The 27,376-nt window shown below is 43.9% G+C and overlaps 1 protein-coding gene across 2 annotated transcripts in view; it reads left to right on the top strand.

The window, feature by feature from the left end:
- Positions 1 to 27,376, top strand: part of tbc1d22a (TBC1 domain family, member 22a) — a 181,691-nt gene that overhangs the window by 98,866 nt on the left and 55,449 nt on the right. For both annotated transcript variants that reach the window (XM_080421527.1, XM_080421526.1), the window contains exon 10: positions 22,537 to 22,643. In XM_080421527.1, the coding sequence (XP_080277653.1) occupies positions 22,537 to 22,643 (107 nt within the window). The remainder of the gene's footprint in view (positions 1 to 22,536; positions 22,644 to 27,376) is intronic.

Here is a 27,376-nt window from a genome sequence, read left to right as displayed (position 1 = left end):
GAGCATCATATGGAAGTGACGGGGACGCCATTGTCGACGGGGCCCCCCCAGAGCGGGGCCTTTTATTATCAAGGGTTAGGCGAGGGCTTAACCCATTAAGACCTGGAACTGTGTCATTATTTTACACTTTGGGCTATTCAAAAATAGCAGATCTACAAGCTCATAGCGCGGCACCGAGTGCCGCGCTATGAGCTTGTAGATCTGCTATTTTTGAAAAATCGTGAAAATGTGTGCAAATCTTTGAATATATATATATTTTTAAAGTGAACATTTTTAACTCAAATCTTTGCTTCTGGGGGTCCCTGGAACAATATATTTTTATGGGGGTCCGCGGCCAAATACATATAATTTTGGGGGTCGTTGACATGAGAAAGAACGACTGATATAGAAACGTTTTTTCAGAAAACTGTTGAGATTTAGGAGACATGTAGAATCGGCTTCAGGTCTCAATGGCTTAAGCGCTTTGATGAAAGATGGAGGCATGGCAGGGCAGATAAACACCTGCTTTGCACCAGATAGCTCTGTAGGATCATTACGAGAGGCAGCCTGGATGTTCCCACAGACTCACATGCTCCTGTAGAGATAGGCAGGCGACTAAGTTATCCGTGTTTTGTAGACCCGAGCAAAGCACAGCCCGCTGGACTTTATCCAAGGATTTTATTTCATCTCACATTATTAACAAGGAAGTGTATGGGAGTCTAGATCTTCGATAAATCATATCTCCTTGGTCTTTGGGTCAAATTTGAACAAAAAAATATTAAAAATAAATAAATTAAAAAAATATTTTTATTTGAAGAAAATAAAATTACGTTTTTTACGTCAGTGGCAGTGAATGAGTTAACTTAAAACTTAAAAAGTCTGTATCTCGGCTCCTGAGTACTTTTTTTTTTTCGATGAAAGATCTCTGGCAGTGGGCAAACACGGCAAGCAATAATTGTGGCAGTGAATGAGTTAACTCATTCACTGCCACTGACGTAAAATATATATATATTTTTCCGATTACCGATACTGCCACTGACGTAACAAACGTATCTCGGGTTCTCACACAGAACCCACGATATTGTGATCCGAAGATTTCCTGCTCCATTCACTCCTTGGTTAACTTATTTCTTAAAAAATTCTGTATCTCGGCTCAAAGGCGTATCAAAGGCGTGAAACCCTCTGTGATCAGCAACTGTCAGGGTATCGATCATACCAGGCGCGTATGGTCATTGGGGCCAACGAGGCCATGGCCCGGTCTGTAAACCCAGCTTGTCCCTGTGTAGGGTAGATGTGTAGATCAACATTAGCAGCCCCTCACCCTATTCTGCTGTAGCCGACCACGTTTTCAAATGGGGCTCATTTGCATTCGGACGAATTGTTAATGAGTGGCCATTAAAAAAAACAGTTTAGCCGTCAAACCGGTTTCCTGCCAGGTACACAGTATAGAGCATCGCAGTTCCCGCCCCTTCCGGGTGCCACTTCAAAAAACTCAATGCATTTTTCCCATTGACATTTCCAAAAATATTTATATCAATTAATTTAAGCCTAGAATCAAGCCAGCCAGGGTCCTGGTGAATCATGACCATAAAACGTTTGATTCTGTGAAAACACTTTTTTGAAAACGGCAAAACAGAGGGTATTTATTAAATATATTATATCATATCCGTAATTTTCGCACTATAAGCCGCACCTGACTATAAGCCGCAGCAGCTAAATTGAATGTTTGGAACATATATAAGCCGCACTGGACTATAAGCCGCGGGTGTAAAATCCATAGATTTAGGAGGTCCCCTAGTGGCCGTTAGCTGTAAAAATCCATAGATAAGCCGCACCGTTATATAAGCCGCAGGGTCGAAAAATGGGAAAAAAGTCGCGGCTTATAGTCCGAAATTTACGGTAAATATAAAATAAAAAAAATTATTTATGGTCATGATTCACCAGGACCCTGGATGGCTTGATTCTAGGCTTAAATTCATTGATATAAATATTTTTGGAAATGTCAATGGGAAAAATGCATTGAGTTTTTCCTTCCGGCACCAGGAAAAACCAGGAAGTGGGCGTGAACTGCGATGCTCTATAAAGAGGGCCCCGACATAGCTTCACATTTCATTATTGTTGTGAGTAGCAAAAAGGAAACCTCGGCCGTCCTTCTCTCCATTGCGCAGAGACGGCCACCTCTCGTGTTCCGTTTTCCACCCGGAATGGCTCCGTAATTCTCAATAGACTTATCAGCAGTTGTTGCACGAAACCCCCCCACCCCCCCCCCCTGTGACTATTCTGTGACTACTTCAAAAGGTAAGAAAATAGAAAAATCGCTGGCAGTGAAATAATTAATTCAGTTTAACTCTTTACCTGCCATTGACGAGATTTCTCGTTTTTCTCTGCATGGCTCAGCCAGCCGTCGACGAGAAAAACGAGTTTTTTTTTTTTTTTCTGTCTTTTTTAATTTTTCGTTTATCACAAAGGAAGCAGGAGATAACGCGATGCGAAGATTTTCTGCTCCATTCACTTCAATGTTAAAAAATAAACGGAGACAAAATTCACATTTTACCTATTTTTGCTATGTATTTTCTCTGGCAGGGAAGGGGGTAGGTTGTGTATATACTCTGGCAGTTAAAGAGTTAATGTGAGATGCTGGTCGGGTTCATTGCCAAGTATAGTATATTTGCCGCACACCTTGAATTTGCCCTCTGCGTTCAAACCCGTCCTAACTGGTAGGAGCAGTGGGCATGAAAACACGGTTTGAAAAAAAAAATTCGTTATCACCTCCCTTTCTGAAAAAAAAAAAAGTTTGGACATTGTTAGCATCATGCATGTACAGTATTGTGCTTCAGGCTTCATGGGTTAACCCATTCAATCCGGGGGACGCATCTGTGTCATTTTAGACAATCCGAGTGTCGCACTATGAGCTTGTAGATCTGCCATTTTTGGGAAGAATCGTGGAAAATCGTGGGACTTTGAATATATATATATTTTTAAAGCGAACATTTGTAACTCAAATCTTTGCTTCTGGCGGATTCTACAAATGTCTTCTAAATCCTAACAGTTTATTTAAAAACCTATGTTGCTGTAATATCAGTGGTTCTCCAAAATTATATGTATTTGGCCGTGGACCCCCATCTCAACATATTTTGTTCCAGGGACCCCCAGAAGTGGTAACAGAGTTAAAAAATGTTTGCTTTAAAAATATATATACTCAAAGATTTGCAAAAATGTTCACGAAAAGAAAAAAAAAAGCAAATCTACAAGTTCATAGCGTGACACTCTGTGCCGCACTATGAGCTTGTATATCTGCTGTTTTTGAATAGCCCAAACACAGATGCGTTCCCGGTCAGGCATTGGATGTGTGTTGAGGTGGGCTGAACGTATCACCATGTGGAACCAGCTCCTTCCAGGCCTCCTTCCATTTAATAAAGCAGTAGAACCAAGATCAGATCGCCCTGAATTATGAACATATTCATTTGTGGGCAGCCATTCACCTCAGGTTATACACACCAAAAGAAGCCATGAAAGAATCCCTGAATATGTGAATCCCCCGTGATTACCCGTCCTTGCTGTATCGCTGTGCGTGTGTGTGTGTGTGTGTGTGTGTGCGTGTGCGTGTGTGTGTGTGCGTGCGCGCCCTACCGGGATGGAAACCAAAGTGTGTGATGCTCTCCGTGGCTAGGTTTTTGAAAGTCCTGTGGTGCAATGTTATGCCCAAGAAAAGGGTTAGTTAGTTCTCGGCTCTTTTTTTCGCTAATTAGTGAAATCACCCGGTGTCGCATTGAATCAAAAGCATGAAACGGCAAAAAAAAACGGCGAAAGAAAGAATATCCTCTGTTGATCCTCATATCTCACTTTTTAACACATCGTGTGCCAGAGGTTTATTAAAATAGGGTACATCTAGTGCCAGCATATCTTCCATCCAATTACGTTGATATGTTTTGTGCTGTAGAAGCCCCGACACGGAAGTGCATGTAAACAAAGTGTGCGTGCGAGACGGCGGAGGGTCCCGACTAACGCCTGGAACAATAATATTTCTAACGCGATCCTCCATTGCAGAGTGATCGCCGATCGAAAACGGCTCGTTTCCACCACGTTAAAAAGAAATGGAGATATTAAGCTTTTAGTCAAGGAGTTAACATTGGAGCGGCCGACCGGAAGGATCTTTGACATGGATCCACATCCGGCCTCTCCTTCTTAGAGACTCCTTGGATGATCCCAAAGTGTCGTTAGAGCGCCTCCACGTGGGGAAAAAAAAATAAAATAAAAATGGGCCAAAAACGGTCCGGACCGTTTATGACCGTTTTTGAGAAGCTATGCGTTATGTGCTGTGTGCCATAAACGGTCCGGACCGTTTTTGGCACACAATGTGTTAAGTTTCTCTCACACGCCCTCATTACCTCTAGCTGTGTGTATAAGTGTGTCTGTGCGTTGTGTACACAAAGCAGTCCCCCTGCGCGCACAACATCCTAAAGGTGTCTGTCTGCGCCTTCAACTTCGACAGACTCACTTCCCCGTTCAATTACGCTCGACGGTTTGGATGCCACCCCCCCCCACCCCCCCCCCCCCCCCCGCAGTGTGTTCCAAAGTGTCATTAACACATTAACACCGCCGTTATCGCACTAATTGGGCTGCGAGACGGGTTGGGAAATGTGTTTAACACGTTAAGACCTGGAACGCATCTGTGTCACTTTTTAGATTTCTTTGGGCTATTTAAAAAAAAACGTGGAAATGTGTGCATATCTTTGAATATATATATTATTTTAAAGCGAACATTTGTAACTCAAATCTTTGCTTCTGGGGGGTCCCTGGAACAAATCGTGTTGAGATGGGGGTCGGCGGCCAAATACATATCATTTAGGGGGTCCTTGACATGAAAAAGTTTGAGAACCACTGATATAGAAACACATGTTTTAAAAAAAAAAGATGTCAGGATTTAGGAAGACATTTGTAGAATCCCCCCAGAAGCAAATATTTGAGTTACAAATATTTGCCTTAAAAAAAAAATATATATATATATTCAAAGATTTGCACAAATTTTCACGATATTTTTCAAAAATAGCAGATCTACGCGCTACGAGCTTGTAGATCTGCTATTTTTGAATAGCCCAAAGACATCTTAAAATGACACACAGATGCATGTCCCGGTCTTAATGTGTTAAGAGACCTGAGGCGGGGGAACGGTGGGGGGGGGGGGGTGAGGGAGGGGGTAAGGGGAATTGCAACATCCACCAGCAACAATGTCTTGTGGCTTTGAACATCCAGCCTGTGGCTCTGTCACCTGGGGGGGGGGCGCTTAACAAACGTTGAAAGCAGATTGTATCCGTTGTACAACCATCGCCATGAGGTTGATTTGTGGTAAAGCCAGAGGCGTTGTGAATTCTTTAAGAGGGGTGATGTGTCATTTGTATTCACTACATTGTGCTTATACGATCTGAACCCGTTCAAACCGGGTACGCATCTCTGTCATTCTTAGACTTCTGAAGAAAAAAAACGTATGTTGCTACAATATCAAGTGGTTCTCAAAAATGGTTTGTATTTGGCCGTGGACCCCCATCTCAACATATTTTGTTCCAGGGACCCCCAGGAGTCCCTGGAACAAAACAAAACAAAAAATAGCAGATCTACAAGCTCATAGCGCGGCATCGGTGCCGCGCTATGAGCTTGTAGATCTGCTATTTTTGAATAGCCCGCAGGTTAATATCAGAATATACTGATATAGTATTGATTTCAGCTGTTACAATTCCAAACGTGCAAACATGTCCCGCTTTAATTACTTCAGTCTATATTAGTAGCTTAATGACTAGTATCACAATTCTGTGGTCTTTTTTTTATGTCCAATGTATTTGTATTTAAGTTGATAAAGTTAACATAAGTATAACTAAATGCATTTGAAATTAAATAAAAACGTAACTTTTCAGGATTCCAATAAAAAAAATAGCAAAAAATAGCAGATCTACAAGCTCAAAACGCGTCGCACTGCGACGCGTTTTGAGCTTGTAGATCTGCTATTGTTGCTACTTTTGTGTGACATAGAATGGCGAAGTACGGCATTAATTTACGAAAAAAGTTAAAATACAGAGATAAGAGGTGTCTGCCCGACAGTATGTGTGTCCCTCTGGAGTGAGAGTGGAAACATAGTGGCCCTCTACACCATCACAAGTATACACATATGTAACCACATTGAGCCTTGATAATGTCACTGTGTGTGGTCATGTTGTGCAACAAGTCAGCAGATCATTACTTGTGTGTGTGTGTGTGTGTGTGTGTGTGTGTGTGTGTGTGTGTGTGTGTGTGAGACAGAGATTGTTGCATTAAAAAGCTCACAGTGAAGTCCGGCGGGGTTTGACAATGCAGATTCGCTCATGATTAATACAGACTGTCAGAACGTTGTCAGTTGGCTGCGTTTTTTTATTGCCACTTAATGCTCATGCACTCACACACTCACATGCACACACACGCACACACACACACACAATCAGGCCAAGCGCACGCATAGACACACTCACACGCATACTCACACTCACACACAGACACGGACACACACGCACACACTCAGGCAAACACACACACACACTCACACGCACGGACACACACGCACACTCTCACACACACGGACACACACACGCACACACTCAGGCAAACGCACGCACACACACACACACACACACACACACACACACACACACACATGCACACAGGTTTGATGATTCTATCAGTCTAAAATGGCCCATTCATCATCTTATATCACATTACTGTGTGGCCTGAGTCACTGAGGCCAGATGGGGTGTGTGTGTGTGTGTGTGTTTGTGTGTGTGTGCGTGCGTGTGCGCGGGGGGGGGGGGGGTTCTTGTGTATGTGTGTATGCAAAACATGCACATGTGCTTGTGCATAAGGATAAGGATAAGGATAATTCCTTTTAACAGGTCGTTCATGAAAGTCCTTGCGGTCTTGTTTCCAATGAGAACCTGTGAGCAATTGGGGTTAAGAGTCTTGCTCAGGGACAAATTTCATATCATCGGCACATATGCTGGGATAGCCTGGAATCGAACCTGGGGCAACCAGGGCCAGCTGGTTCCCTAGGCGGGCTCACTAACCACTCAGCTATGGCCGCCCCGCATGCATGTCTGTGTGTGTTTGTGAGAGAGAGTGTCTCAATCCCTGCCAGGACAAACAGGAAATCAGCCATGGGTTCTGTAGCAGTGTTGATTTTGACAACAAATTTTGATTTAGTTTTAGTCATAGTCTTTTCAATACAATTTTATTTAGTTTTAGTCATATTTTAGTCACCTGAAATGTTTTAGTTTTTGTCTAGTTTTAGTCGACTAAATATCATAAGATTATAGTCGACTAAATCTACAGATGATTTAGTCGACTAAAATGTATGTTGGCGGTGCCTTGATGGCGTCTTAATGGCTGATTTAACACTTGGTTGCATGCTGAAAATAGCCGATCTACAAGCTCACAATGCGTCGCAGCGCGACACGTTGTGAGCTTGTAGATCTCTTCTCCACTAGTTCTCCACTAGATCCCTCACTAACATTTTAGTCTAGTTTTTATTTGTTGACGAAATTGTCAATATATTTAGTCTTAGTTTTAGTCATCATAGCTTAGTTTTTATTTAGTAATCGTCAGTGAAAAATGGTAGTTCGACCAACGTTTTTCGTCAAGAGTTTTAGTCAACGAAATCAACACTATTCTGTAGTGCAGGGGTTTTCAACTGATTTTGACCCAGGGACCACCATCCTGACTAAGAGCAACCTGGGGACCACCACTGTTGGGCGTGGTGGGTCCATCATAGACCCACCCCACTTTTCTCCCGATATCCGATATTCCGATATTGTCCAACTCCTAATTTCCGATACCGTTATCAACCGATGCCGATATATGCAGGCTTTTTCACCAAAAGTCAACTAATTGTCAGGAACATCACATGTCTAATCAAATAAAATCACTATAATATCAACATAATATCTAAAAAAAATACAATGATTGTCTTTGTTTTCAATGAAGTGAGTCCTGTGACTCAATGGTGAGCCCCACTAATCTTAGATTAGATGTTGGCCTATATTTGACAGAGCAGAAGCATAATTGCTTTGATGCCTTTAACATTAACGAGCATCAACTAGTGTCAGCTGGACACAGACACCCACACCTGCCCTCTGCAGTGCTCTAATTTGAAAGTGACTGGGGTCTGTCTCTTTTCTCAGCAAAAGCCCTTGAATATGATGGAATATGATTAAGGATTACTGTGATTAGGTTAAGCTCACATTTCATATCACACACACACCATACAGTCAGAACTCCTGAAACGTATTAAAAGCAAAAAAAAAGAAAAAAATCACACCCAGTGTGAAGTGGGCGGTGTGGTCACAGTGGTCATCACAGTGATGGAAGTTCACTTAAAGAAAAGTAATATTGTGGACCAACCATTGTACACCCCTAACTTAAAAAAACCCATAAATGTGTTTTTTTTAAGTGCATAGTCCTATTTATAGGGCTATGCACATGTGTCATGTTTCACTAGCCAATCACAGTCCTGAATAGACTGTGATTGGCCAATCACGGTGCAGGGTTAGGGGGGTACAATGGTGGCCAATCACATCGCACGGTTGGGGGGGTGCAATGGGTGTCGATGTCCAAACCTCACATATAGGGGCGGTTTCACCGCCCAAAAACACCGGTTGAAAACCCCTGCTGTAGTGAACAGAATGATTGGCCCGTAAGGGTCCATTTGGTTCCTTTTGTACACTGCCTGAGTTAAATGAACACTGACAATTTTACTTGTGTAGGAGAGGGTGTGAGCAATTGAGGGCTGTAAAAAAAAATGGAGAGAAACTGCCAGAGTTTCACGTCTTTATTCATTGATTGGTTTGTTTATTTATTTATACATCACATGCTGGTCTCTCTCTCTCTCTCTCTCTCTCTGTCAGTTTACATGTTTGTGTTTTGCAACGTCTTGTCAGGGTTTATTTTTTTACCGGGTTCAAAAATGTCAACAGATATCTGTGTGTGTGTGTGTGTGTGTGTGTGTGTGTGTGTGTGTGTGTGTGTGTGTGTGTGTGTGTGTGTGTGTGTGTGTGTGTGTGTGTGTGTGTGTGTGTGTGTGTGTGTGTGTGTGTGTGTGTGTGTGTGTGTGTGTGTGTGTGTGTGTGTGTGTGATGGCTGTGGGTTCATTACACAGTAAGTGTCACACAGAGTGTCTCAGACACATTGTTTATTCAATACCTTTTTTTTTTTGGTTGTTTTGTTTTGAGCCTCCGTTAAAGCTACGATCCAGGGATTTGGGTTTGTCAGGGTCAGGGTTAAGGGTCAGGGACCTGCTTTGAAGTTCTCGTCTGTAAAAACAACTAAAACACAGACAGAACGGCTGACCTAAAACATCAACCGACATGTATTTGATCTTGCCGTGCATTATAGATTATTTTAGTTCTGCAAGGTTCTTGATAAGGTTTATGTTTATGTTGTTTGAAATAAACACATAATGGTCTGGGCTTTGTGTCTGATGATATAGTTGAGTCATAGACAGTCTGGAGTGTGAGCTGCTGCCTGACATATCATGGCTTTTATCAATGCATAACTCTTAACACATTGTGTGCCATAGGTTTATTAAAATAGGGTACGTTCAGTGCCTGCATATCTTCCATCCACTTACGCTGATATGTTTCGTGCTGTAGAAGCCCCGACGAGGATGTGCATGTAAACATAGTGTGCGTGCGAGACGGCGGAGGGTCCCGACTAACGCCTGGAACAATAATATTTCTAACGCGATCCTCCATTGCAGAGTGATCGCCGATCAAAAACGGCTCATTTCCACCACGTTAAAAAGAAATAGGAGATATTAAGCTTTTAGTCAAGGAGTTAACATTGGAGCGGACAAACGGAAGCATTTTTGACATGGATCCACATCCCGGTCTCTCCTTCTTAGAGACTCCTTCGATGATCCCAAAGTTTTGTTAGAGCGCCCCACGTGGGAAAAAAATGTGCCAAAAACGGTCCCGTTTTTGGCACACACTGGCCCTCATTTATCAACGCGGTGCAGACCAAATAATGGGCGTACGGCGAGATCACCGCAACTTTCGGCATTTATCAATATATCCTGACGTGGGCTTCATCCTACCGTACGCTGAGATCTCACGTCTGGTCGAGACCAGTTGTTGACTTTGGCTTTTGCCCGTTGATTCCATCCTGGACCTGCGGAGCAGCATTGTCTGACTGTCTGACAGGCATCTGGACACATAATCCACTCCTAAATGTATATCTACACCAAGAAATAATCCCTGTGAAAATATAACATTTTATAAAGTAATTTAAACAAACTGCTTTAACAGTCATTCGGTTAAGCTTGCAGATCTGGCTGCATTGGCTATTTGAAAATAGCAGATCTACAAGCTCACAACAGGTCTTATCGCGACGCGTTGTGAGCTTGTAGATCTGCTATTTTCAAAATATACGAGCGCAGCAGCGCTTCTGCGAGAGAACTTTCGGGAATCCCGACCATCTTTTCATGGACAGTGAGGTCTACAAACTTACAGTAGCTTGTCCTATGTTATGGAGTTATGTCATAGAGAGTTATGTAGGCTACACAACCTGGCTGGGTTAAGGATATAAACCCCACGCTCCAATATTATCGTGGCGGCACGGGATCACTGCATTCCACCCGAGTCTCATGACTGCTTTATTTAGTGTAACTCGAACGCGCACTGCTCGGTATGGGTTAAATACATGTTATACAAACGTATTCCATTCATGGCGATGTGATTGGTATCATAATGTGTCATTCATGTAGGCTACAAGCCTGCCTATGTGACAACAAAGATTGTACTGCTACGCTACGGATTACATGAAAGACAAAGTTGTGTGTGTGTGTGTGTGTGTGTGTACCAGTGTAACACTGGTACACTCTCAGAGTTAAGTTGACACTGAAGATTTGTACTGTGGATCAGTGTTGATTTAGTCGACTAAAACTATGACTAAAAATGTTGGTCGACTACCTTTTGTCACTGACCAAAACTACATGAAAACTATGATGACTAAAACTAAGACTAAATATATTGTCAATTTATTCAACAAATAAAAACTAGACTAAAATGTTAGTGAGGAGTGGAGAAGAAGTCCAGTTCCAGTCAAACTAAAAGGGTGTTTCTGAAAATAGCAGATCTACAAGCTCACAACGCGTCGCACTGCGACGCGTTGTGTGCTTGTAGATCGGCTATTTTCAGCATGCAACCAAGTGTAAAATCAGCCATTATGACACCATCAAGGCACCGCCAACATACATTATAGTCGACTAAATCAACTGTAGATTTAGTCGACTATAATCTTATATTTAGTCGACTATAATCTTATATTTAGTCGACTAAAACTAGACAAAAACTGAAACATTTCAGAATGACTAAAATATGACTAAAACTAAATAGAAAATGTGTCAAAATCAACACTCTGCCACAATCAGGACAGCAGCCAGTGGCAGTGGCACTTCCCACTGTGACCACAGGGGCCACTGTTGCCTTGCGTTCCAATGTCAGACAAGACACAGTGACTACACTCACTTCAAGTACACAGAACCCCTCTCTCGCTCTCTCTCTCTCTCTCGCTCTCGCTCTCGCTCTCTCTCTCGCTCTCTCCCTCTCCCTCCTCTCGCTCCGTGTCCTTGTTATATATGAGCGATGCCCAGCTCCAGTCTGACCCCACATCTCTGGACACTTGGAAGCCGTCCCTCCTAATCTGCTGTAGAGTCAAGGTCTGGGTTTGGAGCGAGGCCCAGGACAGACACTTTAGCCCAGACTAAAGACTGATTGGACGCTCTGGTGGGGGAGGTGTGTGGGTGGGTGGGGGGGGAGTTGTCGTAAAAAGTGCTGCCATCACACTACGATGGCAGCACACAACGTCTCGTGTTGGTCAGGGACAACAAGATGGCTTGATGACAGTCTAGAGGTTTTCACCAACATGCCTGAACCCCGCAGAATGGTTGTCAAACCAGTGTTGATTTTGACGGCAAATTTTGATTTAGTTTTAGTCATAGTCTTTGGAATACAATTCCATTTAGTTTAAGTCATATTTTACTCATCTGAAATGTTTTAGTTTTTGTCTAGTTTTAGTCGACTAAACATCATCAAGATTATAGTCGACTAAAACTACAGTTGATCTAGTCGACTAAAATGTATGTTGGCGGTGCCTTGATGGTGTCATAATGGCTGATTTTACACTTGGTTGCATGCTGAAAATAGCCGATCTACAAGCTCACAACGTGTCGCAGTGTGACGCGTTGTGAGCTTGTAGATCGGCTATTTTCAGAGCACAACCAATGATACAATAATCTCTCAAGAACAGCTTCTGCACTGCGTTGGAATCTGTCGGGGAGGTTCGTCATAACTTGTGCGCATGGGCGTGCCTTCAGATCAGGAAGCAGGCCACGCTTTACCCAATCAAATGTAGTGGGCGGGATTCACGTGTCCGTCGATCCTTCCCCCCTCGAAACAAACCGAAACTAATTTAACAATAGCGTCCTCGGAGCAGACAAAACCACGGAAAGATATTCACATTTTAACTTACTCTTTCATCATAGAAACAAGTGGGCTTATAACCAATACGATCCATGTTCTCTGGGAGAAGTGGTGTTAGTGTTCCGTGTAGAAATATTGTTAGTGGGAATGAAAACATAGTCGCACCAACCGGAAGTGATGCGCTGAAGGCATACAACAAACACCGGTTTCCTTGCGCTCTGGCGTTACGTTTTCTACCGCCCAGAGCCAACAGACATAGAACAAACAGCAGAGGGCGCTGTTTTTCATTTTCAGTTGGCGATGGGTTCCCAGATTGATGATACAATGATTTGTCTTTTAGTTCTACTGGATCTTAACATTCTACTCTAGTTTTTATTTGTTGAGTAAATTGTCAATATATTTAGTCTTAGTTTTAGTCATCATAGCTTAGTTTTCATGTAGTTTATATCAGTGTAAAATGGAAGTCGACCAACATTTTTCGTCATAGTTTTAGTCGACAAAATCAACACTGTGTCAAACCCACTGGTTTCTCAAGCGTTGGTTGGGGACCCAGGAGAGGGTCGTGAGGTATTCCGACTCGGGCAAAGACATCGAACAATGTATGGAAATATGAGGTGTGTGTGTGTCTGTGTCTCTCGCCCTGTTTTTTCTCTCCCCCTCTTGTCTCCCTTTCCATCTCCCTCACCTCTCTGTGTCTGTTTCTCCCTGTCTGTCTGACACACACACACACACACACACACACACACACACACACACACGTCTAATAGACTGTGCTGCTCACTACATTCCATGCCATGTTCCACTGAAGTTGCCAAGGATACCAGGCAAGTGTGTGTGTGTGTGTGTGTGTGTGTGTGTGTGTGTGTGTGTGTGTGTGTGTGTGTGTGTGTGTGTGTGTGTGTGTGTGTGTGTGTGTGTGTGTGTGTGTGTGTGTGTGCCGGGGAAAAAGTTTTGTAATTTTAGTGTCGCACTCGCACACACTTAATATCCCCCATATTTCACAGTACACACATACATATGCACATAATAAACACACGTACCTACCAGAGTCTACACACACACTCTCTCTCTCTCTCACTCACTCACTCACTCACTCACTCACTCACTCACTCACACTCTCTCTCTCTTACCCTGAAGACTCAACATTTTAGTTATATGAAAACGCCCACATCCTGTATATTCTCTCTCTCTCTCTCTCTCTCTCTCTCTCTCTCTCTCTCTCTCTCTCTCATTGCTAATCACAGTAGCTCCGGTGTCTCCTCTCTCTCTCCCCGGGCGGTGGGTCTGTCAGTGTGTTGTCACAGTCCTGTCACAAAGCCAGCACTCTGTCACACTCCGCTGGCATTAATGGCGCTGGATGACACTCGCTGTTCCAGTCAGCCACACACAGCCCGTCATTATTGGCGAGCCTGTAACGGACACGGAACGCACGCCACATGCAGTCCAACGCACTGCACTGTCTGACTGGAGGATAGTACCGTCTGACTGGAGGATAGTACTGTCTGACTGGAGGATAGTACTGTCTGACTGGAGGATAGTACTGTCTGACTGGAGGATAGTACTGTCTGACTGGAGGATAGTACTGTCTGACTGGAGGATAGTACTGTCTGACTGGAGGATAGTACTGTCTGACTGGAGGATAGTACTGTCTGACTGGAGGATAGTACTGTCTGACTGGAGGATAGTACTGTCTGACTGGAGGATAGTACTGTCTGACTGGAGGATAGTACTGTCTGACTGGAGGATAGTACTGTCTGACTGGAGGATAGTACTGTCTGACTGGAGGATAGTACAGTCTGACTGGAGGATAGTACTGTCTGACTGGAGGATAGTACAGTCTGACTGGAGGATAGTACTGTCTGACTGGAGGATAGTACTGTCTGACTGGAGGATAGTACTGTCTGACTGGAGGATAGTACTGTCTGACTGGAGGATAGTACTGTCTGACTGGAGGATAGTACTGTCTGACTGGAGGATAGTACTGTCTGACTGGAGGATAGTACTGTCTGACTGGAGGATAGTACAGTCTGACTGGAGGATAGTACAGTCTGACTGGAGGATAGTACAGTCTGACTGGAGGATAGTACTGTCTGACTGGAGGATAGTACTGTCTGACTGGAGGATAGTACTGTCTGACTGGAGGATAGTACAGTCTGACTGGAAGATAGTACAGTCTGACTGGAGGATAGTACAGTCTGACTGGAGTCTAGTACAGTCTGACTGGAGGATAGTACAGTCTGACTGGAGGATAGTACAGTCTGACTGGAGGATAGTACAGTCTGACTGGAGGATAGTACAGTCTGACTGGAGGATAGTACAGTCTGACTGGAGGATAGTACAGTCTGACTGGAGGATAGTACAGTCTGACTGGAGGATAGTACTGTCTGACTGGAGGATAGTACTGTCTGACTGGAGGATAGTACTGTCTGACTGGAGGATAGTACTGTCTGACTGGAGGATAGTACTGTCTGACTAGTACTGTCTGACTGGAGGATAGTACTGTCTGACTGGAGGATAGTACTGTCTGACTGGAGGATAGTACTGTCTGACTGGAGGATAGTACAGTCTGACTGGAGGATAGTACAGTCTGACTGGAGGATAGTACAGTCTGACTGGAGGATAGTACAGTCTGACTGGAGGATAGTACAGTCTGACTGGAGGATAGTACAGTCTGACTGGAGGATAGTACCGTCTGACTGGAGGATAGTACCGTCTGACTGGAGGATAGTACCGTCTGACTGGAGGATAGTACCGTCTGACTGGAGGATAGTACCGTCTGACTGGAGGATAGTACCGTCTGACTGGAGGATAGTACCGTCTGACTGGAGGATAGTACCGTCTGACTGGAGGATAGTACCGTCTGACTGGAGGATAGTATCGTCTGACTGGAGGATAGTACTGTCTGACTGGAGGATAGTACTGTCTGACTGGAGGATAGTACAGTCTGACTGGAGGATAGTACCGTCTGACTGGAGGATAGTACCGTCTGACTGGAGGATAGTACAGTCTGACTGGAGGATAGTACAGTCTGACTGGAGGATAGTACAGTCTGACTGGAGGATAGTACAGTCTGACTGTCTGACTGGAGGATAGTACTGTCTGACTGGAGGATAGTACAGTCTGACTGGAGGATAGTACAGTCTGACTGGAGGATAGTACAGTCTGACTGGAGGATAGTACTGTCTGACTGGAGGATAGTACTGTCTGACTGGAGGATAGTACAGTCTGACTGGAGGATAGTACAGTCTGACTAGTACTGTCTGACTGGAGGATAGTACTGTCTGACTGGAGGATAGTACTGTCTGACTGGAGGATAGTACTGTCTGACTGGAGGATAGTACAGTCTGACTGGAGGATAGTACAGTCTGACTGGAGGATAGTACAGTCTGACTGTAGGATAGTACCGTCTGACTGGAGGATAGTACCGTCTGACTGGAGGATAGTACCGTCTGACTGGAGGATAGTACAGTCTGACTGGAGGATAGTACCGTCTGACTGGAGGATAGTACCGTCTGACTGGAGGATAGTACCGTCTGACTGGAGGATAGTACCGTCTGACTGGAGGATAGTATCGTCTGACTGGAGGATAGTACTGTCTGACTGGAGGATAGTACTGTCTGACTGGAGGATAGTACAGTCTGACTGGAGGATAGTACCGTCTGACTGGAGGATAGTACCGTCTGACTGACTGGAGGATAGTACAGTCTGACTGGAGGATAGTACAGTCTGACTGGAGGATAGTACAGTCTGACTGGAGGATAGTACAGTCTGACTGGAGGATAGTACAGTCTGACTGTCTGACTGGAGGATAGTACTGTCTGACTGGAGGATAGTACTGTCTGACTGGAGGATAGTACAGTCTGACTGGAGGATAGTACTGTCTGACTGGAGGATAGTACTGTCTGACTGGAGGATAGTACAGTCTGACTGGAGGATAGTACAGTCTGACTGGAGGATAGTACTGTCTGACTGGAGGATAGTACAGTCTGACTGGAGGATAGTACAGTCTGACTGTCTGACTGGAGGATAGTACAGTCTGACTGGAGGATAGTACAGTCTGACTGTCTGACTGGAGGATAGTACTGTCTGACTGGAGGATAGTACTGTCTGACTGGAGGATAGTACTGTCTGACTGGAGGATAGTACAGTCTGACTGGAGGATAGTACAGTCTGACTGTCTGACTGGAGGATAGTACTGTCTGACTGGATGATAGTACAGTCTGACTGGAGGATAGTACAGTCTGACTGGAGGATAGTACTGTCTGACTGGAGGATAGTACAGTCTGACTGGAGGATAGTACAGTCTGACTGGAGGATAGTACAGTCTGACTGGAGGATAGTACAGTCTGACTGGAGGATAGTACAGTCTGACTGGAGGATAGTACTGTCTGACTGGAGGATAGTACAGTCTGACTGGAGGATAGTACTGTCTGACTGGAGGATAGTACAGTCTGACTGGAGCATAGTACTGTCTGACTGGAGGATAGTACAGTCTGACTGGAGGATAGTACAGTCTGACTGGAGGATAGTACATTCTGACTGGAGGATAGTACAGTCTGACTGGAGGATAGTACAGTCTGACTGGAGGATAGTACTGTCTGACTGGAGGATAGTACTGTCTGACTGGAGGATAGTACAGTCTGACTGGAGGATAGTACAGTCTGACTGGAGGATAGTACAGTCTGACTGGAGGATAGTACCGTCTGACTGGAGGATAGTACCGTCTGACTGGAGGATAGTACCGTCTGACTGGAGGATAGTACCGTCTGACTGGAGGATAGTACTGTCTGACTGGAGGATAGTACTGTCTGACTGGAGGATAGTACTGTCTGACTGGAGGATAGTACAGTCTGACTGGAGGATAGTACTGTCTGACTGGAGGATAGTACAGTCTGACTGGAGGATAGTACAGTCTGACTGTCTGACTGGAGGATAGTACTGTCTGACTGGAGGATAGTACTGTCTGACTGGAGGATAGTACAGTCTGACTGGAGGATAGTACAGTCTGACTGGAGGATAGTACAGTCTGACTGTCTGACTGGAGGATAGTACAGTCTGACTGGAGGATAGTACAGTCTGACTGTCTGACTGGAGGATAGTACTGTCTGACTGGAGGATAGTACTGTCTGACTGGAGGATAGTACTGTCTGACTGGAGGATAGTACTGTCTGACTGGAGGATAGTACAGTCTGACTGGAGGATAGTACAGTCTGACTGTCTGACTGGAGGATAGTACTGTCTGACTGGAGGATAGTACAGTCTGACTGGAGGATAGTACAGTCTGACTGGAGGATAGTACTGTCTGACTGGAGGATAGTACTGTCTGACTGGAGGTTAGTACAGTCTGACTGGAGGATAGTACAGTCTGACTGGAGGATAGTACAGTCTGACTGGAGGATAGTACTGTCTGACTGGAGGATAGTACAGTCTGACTGGAGGATAGTACTGTCTGACTGGAGCATAGTACAGTCTGACTGGAGGATAGTACTGTCTGACTGGAGGATAGTACAGTCTGACTGGAGGATAGTACAGTCTGACTGGAGCATAGTACAGTCTGACTGGAGGATAGTACTGTCTGACTGGAGGATAGTACAGTCTGACTGGAGGATAGTACAGTCTGACTGGAGGATAGTACAGTCTGACTGGAGGATAGTACAGTCTGACTGGAGCATAGTACAGTCTGACTGGAGCATAGTACAGTCTGACTGGAGGATAGTACCGTCTGACTGGAGGATAGTACAGTCTGACTGGAGGATAGTACAGTCTGACTGGAGGATAGTACAGTCTGACTGGAGGATAGTACAGTCTGACTGGAGGATAGTACAGTCTGACTGGAGGATAGTACAGTCTGACTGGAGGATAGTACAGTCTGACTGGAGGATAGTACCGTCTGACTGGAGGATAGTACCGTCTGACTGGAGGATAGTACCGTCTGACTGGAGGATAGTACCGTCTGACTGGAGGATAGTACCGTCTGACTGGAGGATAGTACCGTCTGACTGGAGGTTAGTACCGTCTGACTGGAGGATAGTACAGTCTGACTGTCTGACTGGAGGATAGTACTGTCTGACTGGAGGATAGTACAGTCTGACTGGAGGATAGTACAGTCTGACTGGAGGATAGTACAGTCTGACTGTCTGACTGGAGGATAGTACAGTCTGACTGGAGGATAGTACAGTCTGACTGTCTGACTGGAGGATAGTACAGTCTGACTGGAGGATAGTACTGTCTGACTGGAGGATAGTACTGTCTGACTGGAGGATAGTACAGTCTGACTGGAGGATAGTACTGTCTGACTGGAGCATAGTACAGTCTGACTGGAGGATAGTACTGTCTGACTGGAGGATAGTACAGTCTGACTGGAGGATAGTACTGTCTGACTGGAGGATAGTACTGTCTGACTGGAGGATAGTACCGTCTGACTGGAGGATAGTACCGTCTGACTGGAGGATAGTACAGTCTGACTGGAGGATAGTACTGTCTGACTGGAGGATAGTACTGTCTGACTGGAGGATAGTACCGTCTGACTGGAGGATAGTACCGTCTGACTGGAGGATAGTACAGTCTGACTGGAGGATAGTACAGTCTGACTGGAGGATAGTACAGTCTGACTGTCTGACTGGAGGATAGTACAGTCTGACTGTCTGACTGGAGGATAGTACTGTCTGACTGGAGGATAGTACTGTCTGACTGGAGGATAGTACAGTCTGACTGGAGGATAGTACAGTCTGACTGTCTGACTGGAGGATAGTACAGTCTGACTGGAGGATAGTACAGTCTGACTGTCTGACTGGAGGATAGTACAGTCTGACTGGAGGATAGTACAGTCTGACTGGAGGATAGTACAGTCTGACTGGAGGATAGTACAGTCTGACTGGAGGATAGTACAGTCTGACTGGAGGATAGTACAGTCTGACTGGAGGATAGTACAGTCTGACTGGAGCATAGTACAGTCTGACTGGAGCATAGTACAGTCTGACTGGAGCATAGTACAGTCTGACTGGAGCATAGTACAGTCTGACTGGAGCATAGTACAGTCTGACTGGAGGATAGTACAGTCTGACTGGAGGATAGTACAGTCTGACTGGAGGATAGTACAGTCTGACTGGAGGATAGTACAGTCTGACTGGAGGATAGTACAGTCTGACTGGAGGATAGTACAGTCTGACTGGAGGATAGTACAGTCTGACTGGAGGATAGTACAGTCTGACTGGAGGATAGTACAGTCTGACTGGAGGATAGTACAGTCTGACTGGAGCATAGTACAGTCTGACTGGAGCATAGTACAGTCTGACTGGAGGATAGTACAGTCTGACTGGAGGATAGTACAGTCTGACTGGAGGATAGTACCGTCTGACTGGAGGATAGTACCGTCTGACTGGAGGATAGTACAGTCTGACTGGAGGATAGTACAGTCTTCTGCACGCCGCGTCCTATAATGTCTTAACCCATAAAGACTTGAGGCCATTCTTAACTCTTAAACTGCCAGAGTTTCTCTGGAACAGTCTGTAGCCTCTGCCAGTCTTTTCTAAGCTAGAAAAATGTTATTTGTTTGTCCGTTTATTTTTTAACATTGAAGTGAATGGAGCAGCAATTTTTGGGAAAATGTTCTATCCTGGTTCTTTGTGATGAACGGAAAAACCAAAAAACCCCAAAAATAAAGAATAGTTTTTGAAATTATTTTTTTGTTTAGCAATAGCTAAACTCTCAAAAACGTTTACAAACGTTTTTGGCAGAAAATGAGTAAAAAAAAAATCCTAACAGTTTTTTTTTTTTTAATCTAAAAAAAAAATAGGCTATTCAAAAATAGCAGATCTACAAGCTCTTAGCGCGGCACTCGCGCTATGAGCTTGTATATCTGCTATTTTTGAATAGCCAAAGAAAGCTAAAGTGACACAGATGCGTTCCAGGTCTTAATGGGTTAAAAAGGGTTTCCTAAAGTACCGGTGGAGAGTTACCTCGCTCCCTAGCAGTGCTGGAAAAAGTACTCAAATGTTTTACTTACTCAAGTAAAAGTATCAATACTGCAACGTAGACGTGCTCTGTTATAAGTAAATGTTTGGAATTCAAAATTGACTTGAGTAAAAGTGCAAATGTGTCCAAATGTACTTAAAGTACCAAAAGTAAAAGTACTAAAATGTTTGAAAATAGCAGATCTACAAGCTCACAACGCGTCGCGATGCGACGTGTTGTGAGCTTGTAGATCGGCTATTTTCAAATAGCCTATGTATAAAATAGGGCTGAAGTGGTTAATGTATGTTTTATAATGTAATCATGTATATCTACAAAGTAACTAGTAACTAAAGTTTTCAAATAATTATAGTGGAGTAAAAGTACAATATTTGCCGCTGAGATGTAGTGGAGTAGAAGTAAAAAGTATAGACAATTGGAAATACTCCAGTAAAGTAAAAATACCTCAACATTTTACTGAAGTACAGTACTTGAGTAAATGTACTTAGTTACTTAACACCACTGCTCCCTAGAAGGCTCTCGTCCCCTCTCTCCGCAGCAGTCTCTCCCATTTCTCTTTTCCTTTTTTATATATAGATATTTCTGGGTCTTTCCTGGCTTTATTATGTAGATGTAGCACAGTGTAGAGTGACAGGAAACACAGAGAGACGGGGGAGTGACATGCAGCAAAGGTCGTCGCCGGGCTCGGGAATCTAACTCGCGAGGAGACTCTGGGCGATGAGGCGATTCTTAAAAATGTTTTCTAAATCCTAACCGTTTTTTGAAAGTTTTCACGATTTTTCAAAAATAGCAGATATACAAGCTCATATATGAGCTTGTAGATCTGCTATTTATGAATAGCCAAAGAAATCTAAAATTACACAGATGCGTTCCAGGTCTTAAAGGATCTACACCATGAATTAAAAAAAAAAATTGATATTTAATATCATATGGTGTATGTCCCTCAAACCTTTTTCAAAAGGTTTGAGCCTAAATCATCACTCATATACTCGTCCCAAGTCAATTGTCTCTGGCTTATACAGCACTTTCAGCTGCAATACCAAAACGTCCTCTTAGGCAGGGGGGGGCTACTGAGCAATTCTGTCTGGCCAGCATCAATGCAATGGCAAGGCAAGTGATGTCACTTGCATTGCCATTCTGAAATGGCCTGTTCAGACACGCCCATTCTGAAAATCTCTGAAATGAGAATGAATGACTGAATGTTAAAAACAAATATTTTTTGGGGTACAAGAGACACTGGGGAGCCCAAAAAATACCCCCCCCCCCCAAAAAAAAAAATGAAATTCATGGTGTGGCACCTTTTAATGGGTTATTTTCCGCGTCTTGACCCATTTTGCAAACAGTACAGCAAGAGCAATTACGCAAGCAATGCTAAAAATGATGACACAAAAACGCCTCGATGGCTCGTTTCCATTATGGTCCTAGGCCAGTTTTCATGTCAAGGACCCCCACAATTCTATGTATATGGCCGTGGACCCCCATCTCAAAATATGTTGTTTCAGGGACCCCCCAGAAGCAAAGATTTGAGTTACAAATGTTTGCTTTAGTTTTCACGATTTTTAAAAAATAGCAGATCTACAAGCTCATAGCGCGGCACTCGTGAGCTTGTCGATCTGCTATTTTTGAATAGGCCAACTGTAAAATATGGTTAAAATGATATTGTGACACTGTATTAACTAACTTTGCTGAGGACCCTCTGGTACCCCTCCAAGGACCCCTGGGGGTCCCCGGACCCCCTTTCTCTTTCCCCTATTGTCCCCTACGCCGATATGTCCTTTTCTCCTCGTGTCTCTCCATCTCTACATACATCTACAGTGTCTCTCTCTCTCCTTTTATCTCCTTGTGGTTATTAATGACTTCTGAGGCTGAAGGGCAACTGCAAGTGTTAAATGCTAAATGTCTCTCTCTCTCTCTCTCTCCCTGTCTCTCTCTCTCTCCCTGTGTCTCTCTCTCTCTCTCTCTCTCTCTCTCTCTCTCTCTCTCTCTCTCTCTCTCTCTCTCTCTCTCTGTCTCTGTCTCTGTCTCTGTCTCTGTCTCTCTCTCTCTCTCTCTCTCTCTCTCTCTCTCTCTCTCTCTCTCTCTCTGTGTGTAGAGGAGGAGGTGGAGAACTTTGATGTGTCTAGTCTACATGAGGAGTCTCTGAAGAACATTGAAGCTGACAGCTTCTGGTGCATGAGCAAACTACTGGACGGCATCCAGGTAACCAGCTGTGTGTGTGTGTGTGTGCATGCGTTCAAAGCCCCTTGCCTAGTGGCTGATACGGTTGCATTCAGACACATGTTGGCTTCATGTTCCATGTTCCAGGGACCCCCCATGCTCCAGGGACCCCCCATGTTCCAGGGACCCCCCATGTTCCAGGGACCCCCAGAAGCAAAGATCTGAGATAAAAATGTCATTTAGAAAAATAAATGTATTCAAAGATTTGCACAAATGTTCAAGATTTTTCAAAAATAGCAGATCTACAAAGCTCGTAGCGCGGCACTATGAGCTTGTAGATCTGCTATTTTTTTAATAGCCCGTAGTATAAAATAATGGTTATAGCTCATATATCTAAAATGACACAGATGCCTTCCTGGTCTTAATGAGTTAAAACATCTACAGTAATCGTCCACATGGGTGCTGAGACCGTGTGATCACTTTCTATGCATATGAGCGCGTGCATGCATTTGTTCTTGTGTGTGTGTATGTTGGTGCATCCCTACGTGCATACGCCTGTGTGTGTATGCATGCGTATGTGTGTTTGTATCCGTGTGTGTGTGTGTGTGTGTGTGTGTGTGTGTGTGTGTGTGTGTATAAGTGACCTTTCTCTCCAGTGTAATTATGTGCAGGGCACCAGGGGAATGCCAGCATTTCTCTTTTTTAACTCTCTCTCTAAACACTCCGACAACCGGCTGAGCTAATTAGTTTGTGATCAACTCTCACCTCGCCACGACCCCACGACCCCACGACCCCTCTCTCCTATCCACCACATACTGCTGGACTGGAGAGAGAGAGAGAGAGAGAGAGAGAGAGACCAATGAATGAGAGAAGAGGCTACTTTGATTACAGCACACGTGCACCTGCAGGTGCACGCTCACGGCTCACATTCAGTGCATTGGCACAAGCGGTGACATGGAGGATGACTCTCCTCATGTCTCGTCCCACACTCAGCCATATCCATGCTGTCGGGCAGAAACCTCTTATCTTTAGCTTTTCATGTTTTTTTTTCTTGAATTAATGCCCTACTTGATCCATACTACAGCATCACACAAAAGTATCAAAAATAGCAGATCTACAAGCTGGAAACGCGTCGCTTCGCGCCGCGTTTCGAGCTTGTAGATCTGCTATTTTTGAATTGGAATCCTAAAAAGTATTCCACCATAAGTTTTTATCAGAAAACTCTTAGGATTTAGAACAGTGGTTTAGAACAGTAGTTCTCAAAAATAGCAGATATACAAGCTCACAGTGCGTCGCTGTGAGCTTGTATATCTGCTATTTTTGAACCTTTAAAAAATAATTGACATTTAGAATTTTTTAACACAAATCTTCTTCTCTGGGGGTCCCTGGCACACACATTTTTCAGGTGGGGGTCTGCGGCCAAATACATATCATTTTGGGGGTCCTCGACGCAAAGAAGAATCAGCCTTGGCTCTTAACACATTGGGTGCCAGCATTTTTTCATAACAACTTACGTTGGGTGCCAGCATTCTCCCCATTGACTGCGCTTTGCTGTTTAAAGCTCTAGACTCCACGAGGAGCAAATCCATGTAAAAAAAAACATCCATTCATGTTGCGCGATGACCCTGGCTACAGCCTGGAACGATAACATTTCACTCGCGAGTTACAATGGGGGGGGATCGCGCATCGCGCATGACCGGTTTTCCCCACCGGAAACAGATTCGGAGATATAGGTGTTTTAAAGAAGGAAATAGACAGGAAGTGGATGGGAGCCATGTTTTTGTTTTCCCGGTGATCTATCTGGCCGATCCTTCTCAAGATCACAATGGGTACTCCCAGAGCTGCTCTAGCCCCGCCCGTGTGGAGAAAAACGAAAAAAACAAAAAGACATATTTCACGGTCTGGACCGTGTTCGGCACCGGACCGCTACTCTGCGCAAACACGGTTCAGACCGTGTTTGGCACCCGATGTGTTAATGAGTTAAACCAACGCGTTGCGTTGCTATTTTCAGCGAAGATATTTAACGTAGAGCGAAAACAGAACATACACCAGTGCAGAGCCCTGGGGAACTTTTTTAAGTGGTTAACCACCGCTGTTCCAAGGCCAGATCCTGTCAAACCAACGAGATCTGTCTGTGTGGAATATGAGACGTTTGGAAAGCCCCCCCCGCGAGTTCTAAACTCGACAGTTTCCTCTGTAGCAGCCCGTGTGAGAACCAGTGGTGCAAAGTAACTAAGTACATTTACTCAACTGTACTTAAGTACAATTTTGAGGTACTTTTACTTTACTGGAGTATTTCCAATTGTCTATACTTTTACTTCTACTCCACTACATCTCAGAGGCACATATTATACTTTTGCTCCACTACAATTATTTGAAAACTTTAGTTACTAGTTACTTTGCAGATATAAATTATTACATTATAAAACATACTTTAACCACTTTAATCCTATTTTATACACAGGCTATTTGAAAATAGCCGATCTACAAGTAGATCGGCTATTTTCAAACATTGTAGTACATTTACTTTTGGTAATTTAAGTACATTTTGATACCAATACTTTCGTACTTTTACTCAAGTAAATTTATAATTCCGGACTTTTACTTGTAACAGAGTACTTCTACATTGCAGTATTTTTACTTTTACTTAAGTAAAACATTTCAGTACTTTTCCCACCACTGGTGAGAACGCACGCGTTAACCGGGCTGTTAGCCTGAGGAGGGCCAGCCTAATTACCAGTGTATGAGACAGACTCAGCTAAACACAGCGGACATGGAAACAACCACCATAATTATTGAGTCTCACTTCCAAACAAAACAGTATTAATGTCTGTGATGACAGCGAGCATGCCCCTGTGTGTGTGTGTGTGTGTGTGTGTGTGTGTGTGTGTGTGTGTGTGTGTGTGTGTGTGTGTGTGTGTGTGTGTGTGTGTGTGTGTGTGTGTGTGTGTGTGTGTGTGTGTGTGTGTGTGTGTGTGGGGAAAATCTGTTGTCTGGGCTTATGTCCATTTTTCTTTGTTGTTGATGTTTGGACTCCGCACACACAGTCCCAACAGGATCGCACCTGTGTTTGCACCTGTTTTTTTGTGTGACTGTGTATGTATGGGCAAGCAAGCACACACAAAGTCGTGTGCGTGCACATGTACAAGTGTGTGCATGTGCACATGTTGTTGCCTCAATTCCACGGCACATTTCCACATCAAACAGACAGCCTACAGTAGCAGCTGCTGGCAGCAGCAACACTCAACACACACACACACACACACACACACACACACACACACACACACACACACACACACACACACACACACACACACACACACACACACACACACACACACACACACACATAAATGTGGATCATACTTTGAAGTCACATCAGTGAGTTTACCAGGTAGTTCACATAAAATAGGTTAACCACTTTCAACCTGGCCTAGCTATCTTTGGCATGTCATTACAGGTGAAATTCGAGCAAAAAATAGCAGATCATGTGCAAAGCTCACATGATGAAATATTCCCTCCTCGCCTTGCAGACAGCAACCGCAGAAATACTGCCTTGTGTGTTCTGGCATGCATTTATGTGGGTGTGCAATACCTGGCCTGATGATTTGTAGAGAAGTCATTGGAAATAATTACGTCTTTGGGTCAAATTATTAAAAAAAAAATTATTAAAAAAAAAATTCTTGCCAGAATTGGTAATTGGAAATAATTACGTTTTTTACGTTCTAGGGAATGAGTTAAGAGCTGGAGCGATCCTTGTTACTTAAACACTTTGCAGCCATCATTGCTATCAGAATGTAGAGCTACTAAACACGTATTTTAACAAACACATCACTCACGACAACCACCTAACGATATTCGATCTTTCCCTGTTTGCATATCTGAGTCACAGTTGTGAGCCCTGTCTGTTAAAGCAATATGCACCGTGCCCTTAGCCAATCTCACGCTAGCCATCTATAACCATAGTCCATTCATGGGCAACCGGCGGCCTGGGGGCCACATGCAGCCCCCACCTTCACTTAATGTGGCCCGCAGGTTAATATCAGAATACTGATATATTATTGATTTCAGCTGTTACAATTCCTAATGCAAACATGACCCACTTTAATTACTTCAGTCTATATTAGTAGCTTAATGACTAGTATTAACATTATATTGTCTTTTTTATGTCCAATGTATTTATATTTAAGTTCATAAAGTTAACATAAGTATAACTAAATGCATTTGAAATTAAATTAAAATGTTGCGCTCATTCTGTTCCCACTATTCCCACTCGGCAGTTATGGATTGGATTTAACATTCATTTGGAATGAGCGATGCCTTTGATGTGAGGAGGTGCGCTGACTCATTAGTGACAGACTGTTGACAGCTGCTGCCTGCAGCACTGCATTTACTCCTGTTGTATTCATTTAACATATGCTTCTATTTAATAGAACTGGAAACATATGTTATGATATGTTCCTCGTGGCCATCAACATTGTATATGGAATCTATAAAATGTATCAAAACAAGAGGGAAATGATCAATCAATCGTTTTGTAACACCTAGTAAGTTTCATTCATTTTCGTCTGAAATCGTAGTCGTTACAGACACCTAGTAATCCACACAACATTTTTGATTTAACCTCTTTCCCGAAAGACTGTTGCCGAAGGCTGTTAACTTTATCTACTGTCGCTCCGACACTGTCTCATCTGAGGCAGGCTGGCTGTCTGTCTGTTTGCTTTGCTGCTCGCTGCAAACTGACGGCAGTTGCACTTCAGTTGCTCCTGGGT

This window comes from Gymnoscopelus braueri (genome assembly GCF_963280865.1).
Source record: "Gymnoscopelus braueri genome assembly, chromosome: 23".
Lineage (NCBI taxonomy): Eukaryota > Metazoa > Chordata > Actinopteri > Myctophiformes > Myctophidae > Gymnoscopelus > Gymnoscopelus braueri.
This window is presented reverse-complemented; position numbering and strand designations above follow the sequence as displayed.